Source organism: Gigantopelta aegis, chromosome 6 (assembly GCF_016097555.1).
Source record: "Gigantopelta aegis isolate Gae_Host chromosome 6, Gae_host_genome, whole genome shotgun sequence".
In the NCBI taxonomy this organism is placed as follows: domain Eukaryota; kingdom Metazoa; phylum Mollusca; class Gastropoda; order Neomphalida; family Peltospiridae; genus Gigantopelta; species Gigantopelta aegis.
Window position 1 is genome coordinate 67,400,291 of NC_054704.1, and position 26,149 is coordinate 67,426,439.

At 36.2% G+C, this 26,149-nt stretch overlaps 1 protein-coding gene across 2 annotated transcripts in view; it reads left to right on the plus strand.

The window, feature by feature from the left end:
• LOC121376247 (TBC1 domain family member 4-like) overlaps positions 1-26,149 on the plus strand; it is an 80,203-nt gene that overhangs the window by 24,890 nt on the left and 29,164 nt on the right. For both annotated transcript variants that reach the window (XM_041504070.1, XM_041504071.1), the window contains exons 2-6: positions 6,095-6,880; positions 9,867-9,986; positions 21,709-21,865; positions 22,388-22,479; positions 25,051-25,176. In XM_041504070.1, coding sequence (XP_041360004.1) covers positions 6,095-6,880; positions 9,867-9,986; positions 21,709-21,865; positions 22,388-22,479; positions 25,051-25,176 — 1,281 coding nt within the window. The remainder of the gene's footprint in view (positions 1-6,094; positions 6,881-9,866; positions 9,987-21,708; positions 21,866-22,387; positions 22,480-25,050; positions 25,177-26,149) is intronic.

The following is a 26,149-nucleotide window of genomic DNA, read 5'->3' on the forward strand; positions in this document are numbered from 1 at the left end:
TATAGTCTTAGGAAACCTTCTATCCTTTTTTCCATTAGTAGCAAGGGATCTTTTGTATGCACCATCTCACAGACAGAACAACACATACCATGGCCATTGGTATACCAGTTGTGGTGCACTGGCTAAAACGAGAAATAGCCCAATGGAGTAAAATCAAAAACAGATAAGTAAAAACAAAACACCATACTTGAGCCTTACTAATAGTCCTTGCTCGATGCGCGGTCGGTCTAGGATCGATCCCCGTCATTGGGTTATTTTTCATTCCAGCCAGTGCACCACGACTGGTATATCAAAGGCCATGGTATGTACTACCCTGTCTGTGGGATGATGCATATAAAAGAACCCTTGCTGCTAATCAGAAAGAGTAGCACATGAAATGGCGACAGCATGTTTCCTGTCAATATCTGTGTGGTCCTTAACTATATGTCTAACGCCATATAACTGTAAATAAAATGTGTTGAGTATGTCGTTAAATAAAACATTTCTTTCTTTTTTTACTAACAGTCTTAATGTTATGTTTATGGTATATTGCCAATGCAATTCAGTTTTGTTTTGTTTTCTTTTCTTCTGTTTAAAAAGTGTGTCAGTCAGTAGGTTTTAGGTTTCTTTTTCATCGAGCAAAACAACTTGGAATATATTTGAGTTGGAGAAAAATAATTGGTGTTTAAAAAAAAAGGCCAGAGGCAGATTTTATGCGTTGGTCAGTGTCACGTTGCATGAAGTGATATGGTATTGTGTACTGCAAGGTACAGTGAAAGCCCTGAAAACCGAACTGTCGGTAAACTGGAATTTATTCAAATCTGGACGTTTTTCACAGTCACTTTTTAAATATCAGAACAGAACCTCTCTAAGCCGATTAAGGGGCAGGATGTAGCCCAGAGGTGGAATATCAAAGACTATGGTATGTGCTATCCTGTCTGTGGGATGATGCATATATCCCTTGCTACTAATGGAAAAATGTAGTGTGTTTCCTCTATAACTATATGTCAGAATTACCGAATGTTTGACATTCAATAGCTGATGATTAATAATCAATGTGATATAGTGGTGTTGTTAAACAAAACAAAACAAACTAAGCCAACTGTTTATTGGTACTGTGGAGAGGTGGGACCTAGCTCAATCGGTAAAGTGCTCGCCTGAGGTGTTTGCATCATAGGATCAATTTACCTTGGTGCTATAATTACAAAAATACAACAGCTTTCCTCTGAGACTACGTGTCAAAAATGACCAATCCAACAGCCGATTATTAGCGTAGCATGCCCTATTACCGCGTAGCTTATCGGAAAATGGGATTCTGAATAAAAACTTCTGTCTAATCTAACAATTGTTTTTGCTGTTTTGTTATTCATGCTTTCATGCATATAGTGAAATAAAAAAATCCCACCCAAGTCATTAATTAGTAAGAAACATCTACCAGTTTTGATGCAGTGGCGTACATACGCAAAAGGAAGGAACTCTCAGTTACCGTGGGTGTTGTTATTGTTAAGTATGGAGGCCCATTATGGACAAAATGTTAATAAATTACTATTTCAAGGTTTGTGAAAATGGCGCATGATTTATATTTGTTTTTATAACTTGCAAAAGAACGGAACATTTCACACTGATTTGTTCGCATTTGTTAAAAACATACTTCCTTCTGTCTATTTGCATATGTCAATAAACGCTAGATGGCGCTTCCAAATGTTTATTCCAAAAATAGCTAAGCCCGCGGAGACTGTGAGCCTGACTATAATAAATCAAATGTGCATTAGTGGTGTCGTTAAACAAAACAAACCTCTTTTTTTGGAGTCCAGGACCCATGCTTATAAAACTTTTAGAGTCCAGACTCAATCTTAAATGACATCACACACATACAATTTGTATGGCGTTGCCATGATGTTCATGTATCGGACTCTTATTAGTCTCGATTCTAGACTAAAAGTTTTATAAGCACCAGACCTGTTGTTGTCTGGTTTAGAAGTGTTTCACTGTACATCAATGATATAATACTACAGAGCCAATTTCACATTTCATTGTACTACATAGGTGTCAGTAGATACCGAGATGCCAGCGACTGGAGGAACCAGTAATATATTAATTTGCCTTGCAATAAAGGTGGGAAGGGGAGAGGGCTCAATGTACAGAGGTGGGGTCATTTCCAGTATCTATGTTTACTATTACCAGTAGCAGTTAAGTCTTGTATTGAGACTGACTGATATAGGACACTGTGACTAAAAAAACTTGACAATAGGTACCCGTACTTTGATGTATTACTACTTTTAAACATAACTTAATTACCTAAAATTTATATGTTTATAATGTTCTTAATCATAGATTAACATTTACTTAAATTTTAAGGAAGCAGTGCAGGATTTAGCTCAGTCGGTTGAGTGCTTACTTGATGTGCTTGTGTCGCTGGATCGAACCATCTTGGTGGGTCCATTCAACTGATTGGGGTTTTTCTCATTCCAAGCAGTGCACCACAATTGGTCAAAGGCTGTGGTATATGCTTTCCTGTCTGTGGGAAAGTGCATATAAAAGATCCCTTGCTGCATTAGGTTTACTCTGATGACTGCATGTCAGAATTACCAAATAATCAATGTGTTCTAGATGTGTCATTAACAAAACAAACTTTAAAACTTTTTAGAGAAGCTATCGGTCGCTCTACGTTAATTTATTTAGATGGTGCCTACTTCTATTTTTTATGTAGATAGTATGAAATATTTTAGTCGACAAATGAAAACAAAGGTCGCATATGTGACCAATTTGTAGAGGGCTAAGTCTTGTGGTAGTGAATAATATCATCCTTGATTTAATTTGAATTCTTGCTGACATTTTCTGACTCGCTCACCTATCACTGCGGTCAAGCCGAGATTGAATTTCAGATTAACCAGAGTATATAGATTTCTATATAATGTCTTGACAATATGTACATAATTCATGTGTCTAAACTTCTTACAGACTACATAGAATAACTGATTACTGTCTTAAGATATCGGCTTTATCATGCATAGATTAGAATGACGATAGCCATGAGGGTCTGCCAAACGGTTTTCAACCTGAGTAGGATAAAGCCGATATCTTAAGACAGTATCCAGCTATTTTATTTATCCTGCAATCCACATGAAATTAAAAATTATTCAAATGAACCGTTTTAAGTTATAACTTTACCATATTCCTGATTAGTATGTCCATACATATGTAATGCCTAGTTGCGGATGCATCGAAATGGTTTTTTAAAAACATCGACTGGAAAATAAAGAATAAGATACTTTCAACAATACAACATTCCTTTGCTGATCATAACTAGTTCCAAAAGCTATATTTTTGGTTACTCCGACAAAAATAATTTATCTTGAAAATACATAAAGTGATTGCAGGATAAAGTTTATTATAATGCATACACGGTTTGTTGTTTTTTGTATCTAACTTCATAACACGTTAACATTAAATTTTAGTCATTTTTTCTTTCTTTTAATATATAAAGTAACATTAAATTTGAATATTGTTTTTATTTTAAAGGAGGGGACAATTAAGGCATTTGGCCTGGTATGCATAGTCAGCGATATATAATGCACATTATTGCTTAATATCAACAAGTATAATCATATAGTTAATTAATAAAATGCTTAAGTGTGATGGCTATTATGTATAACGGTGCAGCCATTTTGTACCATCCCAGTGAATATGCCCTCTGGCGAGCTGGTGGTTACGTAATACCTAACGTGTCACGTCAGGAATTAGTCTTGCAACTGAAGAAACAAAACATATCTGATTTTTGCGGATGCATCACAATGTTCTGTAATAATATCCATCCAAGTAAGCCAAGTATATATTATTTTTCAGTACAAAATAAACCACCATTGTCAAAGTGATGAAATAACTGTCTTATGTTTTGTACATAAATTAACCCATATAGGCTACTGAAATAATAATCGGAGTGTTTTCTTTGTTAACTGGTCTTTTCTTTCCGTGGCCTGTACCTGTGGTTCCTGATTGGCAGGTGTATATTTTGACAGTCCCCAGTCACTGTCTAGACACTAAAAAGACGTGCCTCTTTTATTAAGATCACAGGGTATTGTGTGATAACCGTGCAGACACCCCTCAAATCGTAGTGGACATTATCAGCCATCCTGCTTTATTACTGTAAGTAATTCTGTAAAACCCTTGAGTAAGTAGACTTTCCCATCTAAAATCACAAAACTGACCAATTACAATTTACATAGTCCTAAAGAAAAGAAAATTATCATTTGGGTATCGTGAGTGGTCATTTTTGCTCGAACATACCCTACCAATAGGCCTAATAATATGCATTTTCTTCTTTGGATTTTTAAAAGAGTAAAGTACTATAACCCCATTTCGTTCTATTGAAATTGAAATATATTTAGTTAAATAGTTATACTATCAAGTCATTTATGTTGTTTTACAAGTCAGGTTGATGAAAAGTGAAGCGCCTTATCGTAAATTAGAGCGTTTGTTTACACTGTGCATAAAGGCGTTGGATGGAGCTGATGTCACTTCGCCCCAAGCTATACAAAATGGCTGCCCCCAGTTAGCAGGAATAATCATGGGTTTTTTTATTAACTCTAAAATTACATGTTTTTCATTTCTTAAAATGTCGTCCGGGTATGCATCTTTCCAACACATCGGGTTCATATTTCAGTTGATCCTGTCTTTAATATACAGTAAAGTGAATGGTATTTGTATTGCCATTAACAATTCAATCATAGAAAGTGTAATTATTTCCATTGATTAGAAAAAGTAATCGTATTAATAAAATAATAACAGGGACTGAATAATGATATTTGTTCTCTGATACACTGGAGGCTATTAATGTTCACAGTGTGGAATTATTTGATCAATGAAATTGAAAACACCGTCTAGTTGGTCATCTCATGCCAGACTACCATAAACCTATTGTAGTTCATAAGCATGAATTTTGTGATGGGTTATTTAAAGCTGACAGACATGTGAGTGTTACCAAAACATTTGATTTTATTATTATTACATAATACATATTCATTAACTTCATAAGCCTTGGTAATATAGTCTTAGAGGTTACGCCTTCAGCCATAAAGGTGTTATCTTAAAATTACATAATGGCCGTTTCCTTCCATATTTTTAAATTAACTTTTGCTTTGAAATGTAATTTTTTTTTTTTTTAATAAAACATCTTTCCAGCTTTATGTCAACTCATCAAAATCAATAATATATAACACATGTGTCTGTGCCAGAACACCTACATGATGTCAGCACAATAAATTGAACAAGAACAGACATCTCACTGTAAATTCAATTAGAAATATATTTCATGTCTGTCAAAATGGCTTAATTCCTTTGAGGGGAGTATATTTTCGGAGACCTATACAGAGTTCTTTGGTGTCGTTACACATTCATCAAGTCTATTTCCATATGAGTAGAGCACATAATAAAACCTTTGGTGGATTTGACTGTTTGTTTTCTGTCCCAACCTGTGGTCCATGACTAGTATATCGCAGGCCTTAATGTGTGCTGTTTTGTCTGTGGTAAAAAACTACATTCAAAACATCCATTGCTGCTAATGGAAAAATGTGGCTGGTTTCCTCTAAGACTGTCAGAATTGTCAAATGCTTGACATCCAAATGCTGATAATGAATAAATCAATATGCTCTAGTGCTGTCATTAAAAAAACCCCATCTTTTTTAAAAAACATTTCAACTTTTTATGGGGGAACAAAACCCATGCTACTATATATGGATCTGATAACTAGCTATTTTCCCAATTCACCACAAAAGGAACATTAAAAATTACTCGAGATAATACCCTGTAGGTTTTTTTTTTTTATGGACAAGGCCTAGTAAGTTGTATAACTTGTGCCTAATTCATTTATTCTTTTTAAAAAGCAATAAAATATGTTTCAATAATGAAAAAACAATCTGTAGTTGATAATCTTTTGTCCTTAGAAATAATAATTTTACCATATGATGCCATTAATGCAGAAGGTACATTCATGTAATAACTACATTTAGAAGCTGCTCTTGGATATAATAATAAGATTTTTAAAATTTCATTTCCAGCAATAGTGTAGAGCAAATACATGTATCAGTGACTGGAGAGGTTCAATTTAATCTTCCAGGTGCCTGAGATTTTCAACACTATCCGTGAGACGACCAAAGATCTGAACAAAGACGGTCACTGTGGCGAACAGGTGGTCAACCATTCAAGCATGGGTGAAGGAAACTTCGACCAGTCGAAGGCCTTCTTTGAGGTCAAATACATGGGCCGGATTCGAGTGACCACTCGCAAAGTCCCGACCTCGTTCATTGACGACCTTGTCGATCGTTTTGATGCTCGGGAGGAGGAGAGACAGCTGTTGGCACAGCAGATGGAGATCCGACAGAGACACGCTAGTGGAACCAGTGTCCGGAGCCTCCCGGCCTCGCTGGACGACGCCGTCACAGTAACCGAGAACAACCTGGAGTGTCAGCAACAGAGGCTTCACATTGACTACGGCAGCACCGAGAGCAGCACCGACGAGCTGGTGAATCTGGCCAGCTCCTCGGAAAACCTCATGGAAAGTTCGGGAACTTTCTCTAGTCACGAGAACTCCAGGGAGAGAGACACAAATGGAAGTTCTTCCGAGTTTATCGGCTACTGTCCTACCAGATTGTCGACCAGTGGCAATGGGAAGGACTGTAAGGTGGATTTCAACATGGAGAGTGGAGACAGTCAGGAGAATCTGACATCTGATGATGGGGACCAGGACCGGGAGGTATTCTGCGACACGGTGCTCAAGGTGAAGCCGGAAACGAACCGCATCATGCTGTTCCAGATAGGAAGGCAGGACATCTCTCTGATCAGCTTGGACCAGAAACAGATCATCATGGAGCGCAAGTTCAAGGACATTTCGTTCGTGTCTCAGGTAAGTTCACATTGCAACACTGCAAGGTGATGCTTTATTACCATCTTATTACAACCATCTTTAAAGAAGTTATGTTCATTGTCTCAGTTTACTTTTTTTACTTAGTGTATGGTAACAATCTAATGTTGACCTAAATATCTTGACCTAAATTTAATAAATTTTAATATTTGGCATGGTTAACTGTTGTCTCCTGATAGTATTTTCACATATGTTACTATAGTTTATTACATACCCATTTAATCTCACTAAAGCTTCGTGGTATAATATTCCTGTGCACTATAAACGTGTGCAATAAATAACTCATGTGGCAAAACAACTGGTCCTGTAAATATATTGACTGAGCAGCTCTGATACGTAAATCTGCCACAGAGATGTAGAAGTGGTCATTTCATTTTATTTTCAATTATGGTTCAAGCATGCTGTCCTGGACTCACCAGTGTTTGAAATAAGCACTTGTCCGTTTGTCCTGACAGACAAGTGAAAATCTGCTCAGACAAGCAAAATGTACTTAAATGGTTGTCCAGTGGACAAGTAAACCTTTTTAATGTAGTTTAATTATGAGCAATCAAAATACAGTCCTTCTACTTTAATAAAACAAAACATTTATTTGGACAAGTAAAAACATTGCTGGACAAGTAGATTTTTCGATGTACTTGTCCAGTAGACAAATGAAAAATTCTGCTTATTTCTATCGCTGCTCACACCTCAACTACCTGGGCATACTGTATGTCCAAGACAGTGGAGGATAGCCTACGTGGTGTTCACAGATGAGATAATTACATGTAACAACCAATCAATGGAGCAAGTAGATACTGGAGCTGCTTACATGACTTCGATTTTCTTGACTAGGTCAAGGTCACCTGAATGAAGAAGACACCATTTGTCTATTACCTGAACCTACTTGAAATTTGGCTTAAGGGCATTTTATCTGACTGTATTCACTAATTAAGTCATTGACCTATTCTGTGAAGGCTCCTTAGAAGTTGTGTATTCTGCCTACAGCTATATTAATTGCAGTAAAAATAACTGTCTGGCCATGTATACCAAACAAAGATTTGGGCATCTTCTTGATGTGTGCAAACACATGCCTAATATTACAAGTTTGTTAATTAATCAAACATGAAGGACCCTATTATTCTGGAGTTTCTGATTTTAGTGATACACAACAGCTGCTTCTGTCCTTGTTCTTTGATAGAATTACAGTATCACACTCACCCCTACTTGAAAAAAAACTACAGTGAAACCCCTCTAAACCGGACACCCTTGGGACCATGTTAAATGTTCGGTTTTAAGAGGGATCTGGTTTAGAGAGGTTAAGTTCTGTCCTGGTTTTTAAAAAGGGACTCTGTAAAACGTCCAGTTTTGAGGGAATTCTGGTTTACAGAGGGTCCGGTCTTGAGAGGTTTCACTGTACAAGTTTTCAAGATTTTTGTTTGTCGATGGTCATTTTCATCTCTGGTTTTTAAAGTGAAAAACAGTGAATTGATCTTTAATAAAGAAACGTTTTTCCACCAAAGTAAATCTCAATCTGCACACAAGGTTTTGTTCCTATTAATACATGCACAGAATGTGTGTAATGTAATGCAGTTAATCATTTAAACAATCTCGGGAGAACAGGATGTAGCCACAAGACAGTGTAGTAAATAATTTCCGTCTGAATATCTCTAGTGTCCCGATTTTCCTCGGGGGATCATCCATCAGTTCTACTGATTTTCTCCAATTTGCAGGTAATTACAATATAGAGTCCAGAATGATTCTGTGCAGCTGCCTTGAGGCAAAACTGCATCAGTGTCAAAACCATCAGCTGTTACCACTAAAAAGCTCATTTAAATCATTCAGACAGAACTCACCTCTGAATTAATAATATCCATGTTGTTCTGTTGGACATACTTGTGAAAGCTGCTTGTAACCTATATGACAGTGTACATGTACTTTAGCTGATCTAAAATCTCTCTCCTATCTCTCTCTGTGTCTCTCTGTTTCTCTCTGTTTCTCTCTCTCTCCCTCTCCCTCTCTCCCTCTCCCTCTCTCCCTCTCTCTGTCTCTTTTTTTTCTCTGTCTCTCTCTATGTCTGTCTGTCTGTCTGTCTCTCTCTCTCTCTCTCTCTGGCATTTTAAAATTATATTATTATACAGGTACATTTATGTTTATAGCAGAATGGAATTTAATCACCAAGCTATTATTTTACATTTGATCTGAATGTATACACATTTTCTTACTTTTATTTCTTGGGCTATCGGAAATTTCTTGCTGTTCATATGGATTGGTATTGTGTATTATTCTGGACATGGATATATTACTAGCTGTACATTTTTATGTCCTAAAATATTGATGGTCTGGCCTGAGGCCACCAAATTTTGATCTTGATTACAAAAGAAAACTTCATCTCCAACACACACACCCACCCCCCACCCCCCAGCCCCCATCCAGGGCACAATATTTAACATGAACCATTGTTCTATCTGTATGTTTGTTATGCTCCAATGGATTATATAGTGAACGGTTAAACGTTCTGAAAGTCGGTGTGTCAGTTATGCAACTTTAAATTGACATGCACCCCCAATAGGTTATATAGTGAACAGTTCTGAAAGTTGCTTAAACATCAAGTATCAAAGACATTTTTCATTACCAGTAATATATTTAATTTTATATCTTATTTTGCTCAAACTTACAGTATCAGCAGGAAATACTGTCATTAAAATGTTGTTCTATGTAACTTTTAGTTAATTAATTAGGTTGCACAAATATAATTCACGTAACTGAACAATCAGTTACATGTACCTAGATAAAAATCATGTTGACTGACCTTTGGTTTGTCAAGATTTTGAAATATTAAAAGAAAATCCTATAAGATGCTATAATGGTCATTTGTGGAGTGGTTTCGATATAAATGCTTGTCTGTTTTGTTTCAGCACAATGCTGTGCCGATCTGTATAAGACAATTTTGTATGTATAATTATCTGTCATCTTCTCTTGTCCACCCTAGGGAAGTTCCAAGCAAGATGTGTTTGGTGTGATCAGCCGAGAACCTAGTCGTGATGTTGACCACAAGTCCGATGGAAATATCTTTGTCTGCTACATCTTCCGATGTCATTCCGAGTCGGTGGTGAGAGAGATTTTAACCTTTATCTATGTTCTGTGGCCACTTTTGTAACTTGCTTTAATATAGCTACTCTGTCATCCATCTTCTCCCAAGGAAACGTAATCATGAATATTTTTCACATATTTTCTGTTAGAATTCCTAAGTTAGAGTTATAGGTAATATTATTTTGTTCAGTATCATGTTGCTAGTTTGGAGTTTTGGAGATCAGTACTTCATTATAAAATATTAATTAGAATTTGGCTAATAAATTTTTTAAAATGATCAGCATTACTGTCAATGAAAAGTTTTAATTAATTGTTTTTTTTACATTACATAGTTATATACTCAGTAAGATGTAATTGTGAATATTGTTCACATATTTTCTAGAGCTATGTGTATTCCCAAATTATAGATACCTCAATGGGTTAACAGACTTCAAAGTAAAATTTTGAACTACATTTCTTGGGTTAAAAAACCCCACGAAAAAACCGTGAAGCAAAATAAATGTTTTTATGGCCCTGCTTTTTGTCTCGCCTTTATGAAGTAAAAAGTCTAGATATAGGTATTTAATTTTCAAAGGTGACTCTTAGCCCAGTGGTAAAGCACTCGTTTGATGCATGGTTGGTCTGGGATCGACTCCTGTCGGTGGGCCCATTGGGCTATTTCTCATTCCAGCCATACAGCTGGTATATCAAAGGCTGTGGTATGTGCTATCCTATCTGTAGAATGGTGCACATAAAAGATCCCTTGCTACTAATGACAAAATGTAGCAGGTTTCCTCTCTAATGTTAATTTTTATGGTAGGCGAAACATTTACATGGAATTGTATTGAATTCATGTTAACTATTAAAAATGCAAACATAAGCATAACACACTTCATTGAACTACAACTATTATATATCAGGGTTTTTTACCTTTAAATTTGTCATTTGATTAACTTGTATTTAAGTTACTTTCATTATGTTTGATATTTATACCAATAATTCATTGACCTAGTTTGACTTTAATTTCATGGTACAGGTATAACAAAGATAGCTGTGTATACATGTGTATATATATATATATATATATATATATATATATATATATATATATATATATATATATATATATATATATATATCACATACTTGTAGTATATAGGGGTGGGATGTAGTCCTGTGTATGGTAAAGCACTCATTTGATGCATGGTCAGTCAGGGATCAATCCCCGTTGGTGGGCCCATTGGACTATTTCTCTTTCCATTGGGTTATCCCATCCCAGCCAATGCCCCATAACTGAAATCAAAGGCTGTATTATATGCTCTCTTGTCTATGGGAAAGTACAAAACATCACCACGACTGGTATATCAAAGGCCGTGGTATGTGCTGTCCTGTCTATGGGATGGTGCATATAAAAGATCCCTTACTACTAATGGAAAAATGCAGCATTTTTTCCTCATAAGACTTTATATGTCAAAATTATCAAATAATTAACATCCAGTATGCTAATGGGTTAATAAATCAGTTTGTTCTAGTGGTGATAGTAAACAAAACAAATTTTAACTTTAATAATACAGAAATTAACATACCGTCATACCAGTGGATCATTTGTTTGAAATATAATACAGTGTGCTGGGAAGTAATACATGCCTCCATTCCTTGATTAATTAGCTCAATTTGTATTGTGATAACCTTTCTTCATGACAAATACACCTCGTATTGATCAATAACAAATGACGCTTACAATACATGATGACTACAAATTACCGGTGTGCATGCGCTTCTCGTACTCGGTGACTACAAATTAGTGGTGGACATGCATTGTTCGGACTTGGCATTGTTGAATGTGAATCCGGTTGAGTTGCCGATGAACTATGCTAATTGTTGCTCGCTGATGCCAGGTATATATCTCTCCTGGTTAATCTGCCTTCCCAGCTTGGGAGATGTGTATTGATTTTGTCAGTGACTCTTCAGACATGGCTAATGGTCATTAACCATGGAGCGCTCACCTGTTTTGCAGTCCCCAATGTTGTTAAACGGTTTTGGCATGTTCATATTCTTGAGTAGGATGTAGCCCAGTGGTAAAGTGCTCACCTCATGTGCGGTCGGTCTATGATCGATTTCTGTTGGTGACTCCATTGGGCTATATTTCATTCCAGCCAGTGCACCACAACTGGTGTACCAAAGGCCATGGTATGTGCTATCCTGTGTAGGATGATGTTTATAAAAGATCACTTTCTTCTAATGGAAAAATGTAACAGGTTTCCTATCTAAGACTGTCAGAATTACCAAGTGTTTGACATCCAGTAGCTGATGATTAATAAACCAATGTGCTTCATAGCAAACGTTTTTTGTTTACCTTCTTAGTGATATACATATATATATAATTTTTAATTAACATGAATACACATTACAGGCCTAATGAAGATTGTACCCTTGAAATGCGGGGGAAAACGTTACTCACAATTCCTTCTCAAATACATTAATAATTTTTTGTTTAAATAATATGCACTTACACTGATTAGAGGTGACAACATTCTCATTGCAGTTATTTTCCTGCAATTTGACTTGACTCTATAAAAATTGAGACTTTTAGTTTTAAATATCAAAATACATAATGAGGTTAACAGGCCTCTGAGAAATGTAAATTTGCGTTCACCATTTATGGGTTACGCAAAAACAAATTCAGGTAACTCATTTTGTTTTTACATAATTCATCATGAACTTGTAAATGATGTCATAAATTCAATGTGCAAAAGAAATGTGTGTTATGCTTACGTGAGTGATGCGCGACCAAAACTATTGCTCTCGCAATTTTCTGAGACTTGGGTTAACCTTTTTCTTTTCTCTCCATAGAATTTGCTCTTAATTGCTGTATTTTGAAATTTCCATGTAAACAACAGTTAACCAGATAGCCGTATCACAGACTTACAAAAAATTTAATTTAAGATTAGAATTTGATCCTAACTATTTTTTTTATTTTTTTTTTTAATTTCAAATAAAAATTATGTTAAAAATAACTAAATAATGTAGTTAGTGATTGGCAATGGTGTGAAATATCAATCTATAGTTGAAACATGATAATACTCAGTAGGCAACATTTAATGTATTTCTTAACACATCAGAAACCTCTTACATGTATGTGTATTATTTGCTATTTGAAAAGAATATATGCAATTTCTACTTTTTAACACCTAATAGATATTTTGCACTGAATTATTTATGCACAAGTGCTATTTCTGGTCCCAGCATTTGATTAACGGGGAAAAAGTGATGTTTTTCACCTAAGTGAATTCTTATAAATGCGTTAGCCCAGTGTTAGTCTAATCAATAAGAACAGCTCATGTCCATTTATGTGATTTTTGCGAGGGTGAAGATAGTATGGCATGCTAGCGTGTCAAGAACCTATTCTGTGGTTATGAATAATTATGAGTGTTTCTATGTGAGCAGTATGGTAATGGATGAATTATTAGTTCTCTACCGCCCTTCTGTCTGTCAGTCTGACTGTCCGTCCATCCGTCCGTCTGTCCATCCGTCCGTCTGTCCCACATGTAGTTTTCAGGATGTTTTTCTCACAGTGCCTCGAGATATTGAAATTTTGTGTATAGCTTTATCATGTTCTGTTACAGATCATGTTTGACTTTTGTGGTAATTTACCCATTTTTAACACACAGTTATGGCCCTTGAAAAGAAAGAAAGAAGTGTTTTATTTAACGACACACTCAACACATTTTATTTACGGTTATATGGCGTCAGACATATGGTTAAGGACCACACAGATTTTTTTAGAGGAAACCCGCTGTCGCCACATAGGCTACTCTTTTATGACAGACAGCAAGGGATCTTTTATTTGCGCTTCCCACAGGCAGGCCTTTGTTGAACCAGTTATGGATCACTGGTCGGTGCAAGTGGTTTACACCTACCCATTGAGCCTTGCGGAGCACTCACTCAGGGTTTGGAGTCGGTACCTGGATTAAAAATTCCATGCCTCGACTGGGATCCGAACCCAGTACCTACCAGCCTGTAGACGATGACCTGCCACAACGCCACCGAGGCCGGTTTATGGCCCTATGAACTTGAACTTAGGAGATAAGAAAATTAGTTTTTCAGACATTATTTTTGCAATACCTGAAGATACTGAGATGAAATTTTCTACATAGCTTTATCATAAACTGATACAGATCAAGTTCAACTTTCATGGCAATTTACCTATTTTTTTACAGTTATGTTCCTTGAATTTAGGAGATATGAAGATTTGTTGGGCCCAATAGGAAACTTGTATTGCTTTAGCAGTACTCTCAGAATGCTTGTTATTATTAGGCTCCTACCAGTCTAACTGGATCTTACTATATGTTTCGTCTTCATCCTTCAGTTTGTCTGTGTGTCTATCCGTCCATCCATCTGTCACACATATAGGTTTTTGGACTTTTTTAAACAATGCCTCAAGATATTGAGTTGAAATTTTGTATGTAGCTTTATCGTGTATTGTTAGAGATGAATCCATGATGTTTCGCCCCCAACTGTTTGCCTGTTCGCCCCCAAATATTTGTCAGTTCGCCCCCAACTGTTTGCCTGTTCGCCCCCAAATATTTGTCAGTTCGCCCCCAACTTTTAGTCAGTTTGCCCCCAATTATTTGTTACTTTTAAACAATTATTGTACTGTTTCTTTAGAGGATATTAAAGTGTATCTGTGTGTGTGTGTTGTGTGTGTTGTGTGTGTTTCTTTTCTTAAAGGGGAGGGTTTGTTGTCCTTCCACAATTTGGACTGATCATGAATCATGAGAATTGTAATACGGGGTTATATTTTTTTCAGATGTAATTAAACGTAGGGTGCCAAATAAGCATAGACACTGACATTTTTTCACAAATTCACAAACCACATCATCAACATTTATTAAAACATCCATTCCTGCCAGATATGATCTGTTTTAAGAAGAAAGAAATAAAACAATGGTTAATCAGCTACATAACCTTGATGCTGATTATGCATCTTTGGCTAACACCTAAGAGGGCTTTGAACAGCAATTCGATATGGCCTCTTCTGGTGAGCATTATTCTAATTGACGGATTATTACGGGGGTTCTTTTGGCCACTAATTAGTAACTATAAAAACACTATGACTGATTACAGTTAACAGGTTAACATGTGATAATCGCCATAAAAGCGCGTATGACCAGCCTAGCCTGGCCTGTCATGACAGACGTGCGGTACAACAGCTTTTAAATGTGCACGTAAAACCCTATGACCTGACCTGACCTGCCTAGCCTGGCATTCGTATTCAACACAGATCAAACATGTATGGATATATCAGAACAGAACTTTATTACCCTCAGGCCGTTCCATGACCAATATAAAAATTTCATGACTTTCCAGGCCAGGAACATGACCCGAACTGACTGGGGGCAAACTGGTACCTTTGTAGGGGCGAACTGGTTATGCACATGGGGGCGAGCTGACATCCTATTTGGGGGCGAACTGGTACCTTTGTAGGGACGAACTGGTTATGCACGTGGGGGTGAACTGACATCCTATTTGGGGGGAACTGACTGGGGACGAACAGATCTGGGGGCGAACTGGCTGGGGGGGGGGGGGGGGGGCGAAACGTCTGGTACCTGTTAGAGATCAAGTTGGACTTTAATGGTGATTTACCCATTTTTGATAGAGTTATGGCTCTTGAACTTAGGATATATTGAAATTTGTGGGGCCTGATAGGGGACAGGTATTGCTATAGAAGGACTCCGAGAATGCTTGGTTGTTTGTGGGGGTTTTGGTCTAGTTGTGCTGGAATCCCTTACTAGGGTGCTGACAAAGCCGTTAACACTTGTTAACACTTGCCCAGAACAAGTCAACTTGTCCCACCACAATAAATCAACTGAAAATTACAGTGCCAGCCCTCGAAATTCGCAATGGCAATCCGTAGTGCCATTGAAAAATGTTGTTAGAAAATTTATCTGTGGTGGCATTTTTATCATTATTGGATATTTAGTTCGTTATTATTTGTACTAAATTACTGTTGCAATGTGAGTGCTGCTGATTGATTGATTGATTGATTGAAAACATATTTTATTATACAAAGAACCAAAAAATCAGGCAGAAATTTGACAACTTAGAGGCCCTCTTCTATATACAGTCAAACCTGTATATAACGGCTACCCAAGGGACCTGACAAAAGTGGCTGTTATAGACAGGTGGCCCTTATATACAGGTTCAAAATTAATACATTTCGCAAATACTAACATTGACTTGCAGAAGATATTTTGTTTAATTGATGGTTATTACCCAGTGGCCTGTTTAACTCATTTGTTTGTTTCATGTCACCGCTAATCCTTCAGTGGAGTATGACCGTTGATTACAGCAGAATAAGATCACGAGTCATTAAATATTTCTAACACAGGACATCTTTAATGACTGCTGCCTTCAGCAATTCATGTTTATTTACCAATCATTTCTGGCTAGAAACAATCAGAAACCTAACATAACACCTCATTTGTTTTGTTTCTCGAGACTTAATAGAGTGACCATACATACAGATTACATTATGTACATCCAATGGGAAGTTGTCTACTGTTTAATGTGGACACTGAAAACCAATCGAATTACACCACCAGTAACTACGTGTCACGGACTTTATTGAGTGCCTGTTTGTTTTTCAATTACGATAGGCGAATCCAGACATAGCTCCATATAAACACATTTAATTTATAATTTTTAAGATGATTGAAAAAGTAAAGACATAACCAGGAACAAAAAATAAACCCAAAAACGTCTTCTTGTGACTGTTATAGCAGGTGACCGCTGGCCGTTATGAACAGGTGACCGTTATGTACAGGTCAAATAAAGAAGGAAATGCATTGGGGGGATTTATAGTGGCCATTATAGGCAGGTGACCATTATGACAAGTGACCGTTAGACCAGGTTTGATTGTACATACAATATACAATGCATGGATAAAATGATCACCTATATGTATATGGTAGAAGTGGGTTTCCTCCCTCTTTCTCTTGCACACATATATATTGAAATAACCGTATATACACATCACAAACCTAACAAATATAAGTCCATCACAAACCTTTAGAGTAATATTTTGAGGGGTTTTGTTTTATCAACTCTGAGCAGAATGGTTTGTGAGTGTTATTGTCCCTCTCTGATACATGTGTCAGTCTAATTTGACTACACAATCCCTTAAGTCCCTTCAAATCCCAAGGTATCTAGGGATTAGAGGTCTGTGGTAAATGGAATACTCTTAGATTATTTTGCAGTTTCGTATCGGTTTGTTGCTGAATTAATAACATGTAAATCCAGGATGTTTCAGGGGAAGGTAAAAAAAGTATTTCTTGCAACCAAACCTGCTTCCTTCAGATTTCAGGATTTCATTTTTTAGTTCTTATAATATTATAATATCTACTTTGCTTGTATTCTGGTTGGTCTGTAAAAATCAATGTAAGGAACAGTTTTGTCTCCGTGGAAGTCATTGAGAATTATAATGAAAGAAAATGTCTTTCATTGTCAGATAATGTGTATGTTTGTTTTGCAAAGGGTTGTTATTTTGAGATTTAAATGTACATTGTTAAAGCAGAATTGATTTTAAAGGTCATGCACACGTGTTCACTTGATAGTATTAGGATTAAAAGAAAAGAAAGAGATGTTCTTAAAGGGACATACCCTAGTTTTTAAACACTAAAGCATATATTTTTTTTACTATTATAACTGCTTTTGATAATTGAAATCATACATTAATACTTAGATTATATGGTTTAGATTATCAATGTCCGTACATTCGAAGTGTTTTTGGTCATCCTGGTGCTTTTAATATCGCAAAATGCATTTCTCATATTTTTAAAAACGCATGTGCGTCTGAGAAGTAACAATTAATCTATTTTTAGAGGGTATTTCACCATTTCAAAGTCACAGACTCATGTTTCACTCGATTGTAACTTTATCCAAATGTGTTACAGGTTTGTAGATTAACTAAATTTAGTATTAATTTCCCCCGGTTGAAACTAGGGTCTGTCCCTTTAAACATTGATTCACATTCTAGAAAATGATCTCTACAAGCAATAGGTACATATGTATTACATACTTGTATATTCACTTCAATATAACAATTCTTGTTATGTTTAAACATTGATTCACATTCTAGAAAATGATCTCTACAAGCAATAGGTACATATGTATTACATACTTGTATATTCACTTCAATATAACAATTCTTGTTATGTTTAAACATTGATTCACATTCTAGAAAATGATCTCTACAAGCAATAGGTACATATGTATTACATACTTGTATATTCACTTCAATATAACAATTCTTGTTATGTTTAAACATTGATTCACATTCTAGAAAATGATCTCTACAAGCAATAGGTACATATGTATTACATACTTGTATATTCACTTCAATATAACAATTCTTGTTATGTTTAAACATTGATTCACATTCTAGAAAATGATCTCTACAAGCAATAGGTACATATGTATTACATACTTGTATATTCACTTCAATATAACAATTCTTGTTATGTTTAAACATTGATTCACATTCTAGAAAATGATCTCTACAAGCAATAGGTACATATGTATTACATACTTGTATATTCACTTCAATATAACAATTCTTGTTATGTTTAAACATTGATTCACATTCTAGAAAATGATCTCTACAAGCAATAGGTACATATGTATTACATACTTGTATATTCACTTCAATATAACAATTCTTGTTATGTTTAAACATTGATTCACATTCTAGAAAATGATCTCTACAAGCAATAGGTACATATGTATTACATACTTGTATATTCACTTCAATATAACAATTCTTGTTATGTTTAAACATTGATTCACATTCTAGAAAATGATCTCTACAAGCAATAGGTACATATGTATTACATACTTGTATATTCACTTCAATATAACAATTCTTGTTATGTTTAAACATTGATTCACATTCTAGAAAATGATCTCTACAAGCAATAGGTACATATGTATTACATACTTGTATATTCACTTCAATATAACAATTCTTGTTATGTTTAAACATTGATTCACATTCTAGAAAATGATCTCTACAAGCAATAGGTACATATGTATTACATACTTGTATATTCACTTCAATATAACAATTCTTGTTATGTTTAAACATTGATTCACATTCTAGAAAATGATCTCTACAAGCAATAGGTACATATGTATTACATACTTGTATATTTACTTCAATATAACAATTCTTGTTATGTTTACGAGTCTAAAATAACTCCATATGTCATGTGCAATATAGTGACATTCATAAAGGATATTTATTATCATAATATTTATTATTTAAAAAAACTAACTTACATGATCATATATGTTTTAAATAATGCAAAACATATTAACCACAAAGGATAAAGCAACAAAATTATACCCACAAATTAGAAGATTGAACTTAAACAACATTGGGTTATTTCTAGCTCCAGCCAGTGCACCATGACTGGTATATCAAAGGCCGTGGTATGTACTACCCTGTCTGGGATGGTACATATAAAAGATCCCTTGCTGCTAATCGAAAAGAGTAGTCCATGAAGCGGTAACAGCGGGTTTCCTCTCTCAATATCTGTGAGGTCCTTAACCATATGTCCAACGCCATATAACCGTAAATAAAATGTGTTTAGTGCATCGTTAAATAAAAACATTTCCTTTCTGAAAGAACATGATACAATCATTAAAATGATAGTCATTATATAAATAGAGAATATTACATGAGTGGCCATTAGATACCATTTATCTTAAACGAGTTGTTTTAAAATGTATTCATCGAGTGAAAGCAAGTTGGATACATTTAAAAAAAACGAGTTGTAAGATAAATGGTATCTATTTCTATTATTATTATTAGTAGTAGTATTCTATTTCTTACATTTCCTCAAAAACCAGGTGTTAATCAAATTTTAACATCTTTTTCGACTACCTAGCTAACTTACGTGTCACAAACAAATGATTGTCAGGTTAACTATACATCACAGTGTAATCTGTTTCGATCGTGCTGTTTTTTCATTGAATGTATGGCATTAGTGACCTGCTCATCACCTAGGAGCAGCTAGTCATATGTCTTGAAATTGTTAACAAACGTACATATGTTAACAAGTATGTGTTAACAAAAGTAATGAATGATGTTCTCACCAACGGGTGTGTAAGAAATGTAGTTTATTACATAAAAGAGCCAACAGTTCAAAAATATGTACAGAAACGAACCACTTTCAAACATTTTTGGTGGCAAACTTACTTAATTTAATTCAGAAATGTTTGGGTTTTTTTTTTTTTTTTACTGGGAATCATACAAAATGTGACTAATTCAAAGTTAACATCATAATACTCTCAAAAAAAATAACCTGTAGATCGAGCATGTTTATGTGTTGCTCACAATAATAAAATGAAAAATCAAACCCAGATATATTCATAACAGTTGAGTTAAAATGTTCTGCAAAACTTGTAAGTATTTCATACCTATTTCCTCATCTGATATATCCTGGTTGAGACGTGTTGTATCCTCATTTCAATTAAATCCTGCTTGTCATCTTCGATATACCAATCAACCATTTACGTGTCACATGATTAAATGCTGTACTGTGATTGGCTATATTAGCACCAACTGTTGCATCGGGTCGGGGATCCCGAACACACTAGGAATTAGCATTGACACTCACATGTTTGATTGACGCACACTAGCTGACTATACCAGACTCCCGATTCAAAATTCTAATCGGGGCAAACAGGAGATTAGATGTGACTATCGCGTCATTGACCCGCATACCTACCGATTGACGCTGACACGACTGTCGCATCATTGACCCGCATACCTACCGATTGACGCTGACTCAACTGTCGAGTCTGCATTAATTGGAAGATGTATACCACGCATAAAGAATCAAGTGTGCATGTTTAATGTGAAATTTTAATACAGTATGTATGTGTGTAAAATACCTGTACTTATGCCACATAACCTCAACAGTCCGTGAAATTCAGATCGTTGTCCGATGGTAATTTATTACAAATAGTAACAAAGTAAATAAAATGATAAGAATGCTATTGCAACTGCTTTGTAAGGCCTGCATTGCAAACAAATGTGTTGTTGAAGAATTAATTGCATACTTAGTGTATCTTCAAGATGCCATGTTCATTTACTGATTGAAATTATAATTTTAAAAAGGTATGATATATACAGATATACAGTTTGAGTTATCTCTGAGGTATTATGACAAATATGATACTTATGCATGGGCTTAGGAAGGTGCTAAATAGTGGGGGGCGGGGGGGGGGGGGCACACACACATAAATATATAAAAACCATAGCTACTGCTAAAAAGTGCCCCTGCCCTGTCTCCCCCGCTTGCTACGCCAGTGTTTTGTAATTAATTTATATATTACAAGCAGTAGTTATGTAGCCTCTTTGATGAGAGTCTTGTAACAGGAAATTTGTTGGGTTGTCATTATAGAACAAATTTAATTGACAATGTTATTATGCTTTAAGCATTTTACTATGACAGAATCACAATTTGAAATCAATTATTCCCCTTATAATTATTGTTTGTTTATTATAACATTTTGTACATTTCTCATATAATATCTAATATTTTGTCTTATTAATTTAATTTTGCAATTTTCTGATACATTTATTAAATGTCAATTGACTACTAATTTAATTTTGCAGGTTTTTAATATGAAGTTATTTGTATTATGTCAAATGTTATTTTAATTTTACATGTAATATTATTTTAATTTTGCAGGTTTCGGATATAATGTCCAATCTGCAGACTGCATTCACCATGGCATTTAAACAGAGTCAGGCCACCAAGTGGGTGACGGGAAAACCACAGTCGCAGAACCAGATTTGTATCATGTGTCCACTTCACCAGCTCGAAAAACTCTGTCGCGAAATAAATGGTACAACACCCATTACATTGAATATTTTACAAATAATTCATGGAAGTATAGTCATTAAGTATCTTACTGAATGGTATAGTGAAACCTGTCTAAAATGGATCACACTGAGTGACATAATATTTATCCAGTTTTGACAGGATTCTAGATTGTTCAGGATCTAGTTAAGAGCGGTTTCATTGTATTTTGTTTTGTGTTCTACGGTATAGTGTGTTTTTTTGCAAGGTTTTTGTTTGTCACAAAATGTGTTACTTTCTATGTCACTTAGATGAAGGATGGTTCCTGGGGGTTTTTTTTGAGGGTTTAAAGAATTATGCAAAGATACTACAAATATTTAGTATGTTGATGAAAGTTGTATTTACTCTACAACTTAAAATTTATTAAAACTATGTAGTAGCTTTGGTTTCCATCTAGGAAAGTAGAGTAAGATTCAGAAATATTTCATTGTAAATGTCTGATTGTAATCATATTTTTGACCTTACATGATAATAAAATAGTCAGTGTGTGTATTGTCCTGTTACGTAGGTATGAGCCCACATGCAGCATACGACTTCCTGTTGAAACGAATCCAGCACTTGTCTGATCAGGACACTTCTGAAATTGCTAAACGACTTAAGGTTAGTTTTACTATTTTCAGAATTATACTTGTCGAGACATACATTGAATGCAATTTCAAATGTTCTATCATCAACCATTGTCAAATCTCTCCAGACGGGGCAGGATGTAGCTTCATGGTAGAGCACTAACCACAGTGTGATGGGTCACTGGGCTAGAATCTCATTCCAGCTATAGTGCTACAACAAAGGTTTCTACAACAAAGGTTGTTGTATGAACTATGTTGTCTGTATTATGTTGTCTATGGGATGGTGCATATAAAAGATTCCTTGCTGCTAATCAAAAAGAGTAGCCCATGAAGTGGCGGTAGTAGTTTTCTCTCTCATTATGTGTGGGTTTTTTAAAACCATGTCTGACAACATATACTCTTTAAAAGAAGAAACGCAAAACCACATTGTCGTAACATTTGGAGAATTGATTTAATTATTGAATGGCGAGTCCGATAATTACCAAATGTTGCAGGATTGTTCACAATTCACTCTAGTCCATTGTGAGTAAGTGATAGGACACACCACCAAGGTCAAGGTCATCTGGAGTCAATACCGGGTGTGGCCTCCGCGTGTGTTGACAACTGCCTGGCACCGCCTGCCCATTGAAGCAACCAGAGTACGGATGACGTCCCGGGGGATGGTGGCCCACTCGGCCTGCAAGGCTGCTGCCAGCTCGGGCAGGGTCTGGGGCTGTGGTTGTCGCTGTCGGAGGCGTCGGTCCAACTCAATTGGGTTCAAATCTGGTGATATCGATGGCCAAGGAAGGACATTAATGTTGTTGTTCTGTAGGAAAGCCGTTGTGAGACGTGCTGTGTGAGGCATGGCGTTGTCATGTTGGAACACTGCGTTGGCATTGGCCATAACTGGAACGATGTGTGGCCGGAGGATCTGGTCAATGTAGCCCTGTGCATTCAGGTTGCCCTGCACGTGGACCAGGTCAGTTCTGCCAGTGTGTGAGATGGCTGCCCACACCATGACACTACCCCCGCCGAATCTGTCCACTTCCTGCACGCAGTTTGCCGCATAACGTTCACCACGACGCCTATACACGCGACATCTTCCATCATGACGTCGGAGCAGAAATCGGGACTCGTCACTGAACCACACCTGTGACATCTTCCATCATGACGTCGGAGCAGAAATCGGGACTCGTCACTGAACCACACCTGTGACATCTTCCATCATGACGTCGGAGCAGAAATCGGGACTCGTCACTGAACCACACCTGTCTCCATCGCAGTTGAGGCCATTGTCGATGAATCTGGCACCACTGCAGTCGGAGTCGACGGTGTTGTGGTGTTAAGATGACACCTCGAACTGGACGTCTGGCATGAATTCCTACCTCACGTAGGCGGTTCCGTATGGTCTGGTCGGATATCCTGCGCAAACCTGGTATTGCTGCGGCTGTGGAGGTGGCAGTAGTCAATTGTTCCCGAAGGTGGCGTACCCGGATGTAGTGGTCCTGCCCGGGGGTAGTGACCCGTGGTCGACCGGATCTAGGGAGGTCACGTGTTGATCCATGTTGCTGGTAACGGTCCCACAGTCTGGAGATGGTGCTTGGGGACACATGGAATGCCCTGGCAACGGCCGTTCTGGATTCGCCTGCGTCTAGTCGGCCGATGGCATTGTTTCTCTGCGGTTCACTGAGACGTGGCATGTCCTGGATTGTCAACTGTCGGCCAGATACAGAGGCCAGGCAAGCGAACACCCTGCACTTTTATACTGTCGGTGTTCATGTTGCACGTGCAGACAACGCACGTGCAGTGGTGACATGGTTTGCACGTGGCTGCGTTTTTACGAATATTCACATTTTGGAACTTTATTGTACAGTAGCTGCATTTTATCGAAAGTAACCGTGGGAATGTGTTTGGGACATGCAATGACCTTATATTCACAAAGCATGAACCGGTAGGAAACATAAAATCGGAGTTATAACCCATTTGTACCCTTTTGCGTTTCTTTTTTTGAAGAGTATATAAATATAATAAAAAAATTTTAGTGAGTCGTTAAATAAAGCATTTATATTTTCTGTTTTTTTATCTTCTACAACTGTCATAGATACTTTTCTTCTTTTGACCATTCATTGTATCATGGTTGCATTATAGAGGTTTTAATTCAGTTTTACCACTGCTTAAAAAACAGTAATTTCATCCTGTACAAAGCATCTTTGAAAACAATACTCTGCTTGTTGTTACTCAAGAAAATTCTTTGACTTTCTAGTTTGTTCTTTATCGGTGTGACCTATCTGTATTTATGTTAACCGCATCCTTAGAAGTTAAATGTCATCTCGGCCTTCTGCCTGTTAGATGAAAATCATGAAATTTATTTGTTGCCCATCTCTTTGTAGACTGCTTAAAATTATTGTCTGATTCTATCATTGTCTTATTACAGGCGAACTGATGAATTAGTTTCCTTTTCATTCCAATACTCCATGCTGAGTACACAAGCAGATGTTATAATTAGCAAAAAAGGTCATCTAGTTTCTTTTATACTTGTTTTTACAGATAGATTTTTTTTTTTTTTTTTAGAGCAGTGACATTTTCTGATTGAATCATCGGAATTTTTTATTTTTTTAACAATCAGAATGAAAACCCTCAGAGCTATGATGAAACAGTGGAAGTTTTAATGATCTCTCTTCGAAGATTGTGTGAACGCAAGCAGAAGGAACATGTGCACATTTCTGAAGGTGGAAAAAATGTTAAATCAGAGGTAAGCTGTCAGATATAAATCTGTATGTATCAGTCGGGGGTAACAGCTGTAAACTTTGATTAAAAAAAAAATTGGTACTGAAGTAATGTTACCCCACAAATGGTTGAGGTTGTTGTGACTTAAGACAACACACAACCTTTTGTCATGGCGTTATTTGCTGTAGCAGCTTAATATAGTCCAGTTTAGGAAATAGTTCCTCATAAAAAAAATACTACAAAATTCTGATATGCTTTTTGAAATCTTTCTTTGCTGATTACACATAGATTGACCTCTGTAGTATTTAAATAACCCATTGGTTTAAAGTTACTTGTTATATGTAGTACTAACTGATAACAACTGTACAAGTGGTATAGTGCCACTTGTATAACAGCATCATGAGGCAGTGGTCAGGCATAGGGGCCATTAATTGAAACATTTTGTGGTCAACCTATCTTGATTTTTTAAACGGTACTTGTCAGTTAAGAGCACTCCCTAAAATTAACAGTTTTGTATTTTTCACAGAATCTATTCTGACATAGAAATTGTATTGAACTGAATGGAGTAATTAATGGTGGTGTGTAACCGTAAGACAAAACATGCTAGGAAATACTATATTGCTTATTTCACCTTTTCACTGAAGATGCTGAAGCTTTGTATTCTATCTGACATTTTTTTGTACCAGTAGTTTTAATTTTCATGTATCTAGAAACCATTAGCTAAGGAGAGAGTTTATGTGTAATGGATGCTGTTTAAAAATCCCTACTAATTATGATTACAATTAAATGTAGGGATTTATCCATGTGTTCTGTGGGTCCTAATAGGCTCCTTCCCAAAAGAAAGTAGCATAGAAAATTCCCAGTTTCTGTACTAAAAATTACTAGTTGTGTTTCTGTGTGTGTGTGTGTCTATACATTAGGTGGCCCCCAAAAAGTTGTAACCCTACTTAATATGGAACGTGACTCTTATTGCCCTTCTATCTGGCGTCACATTTTTT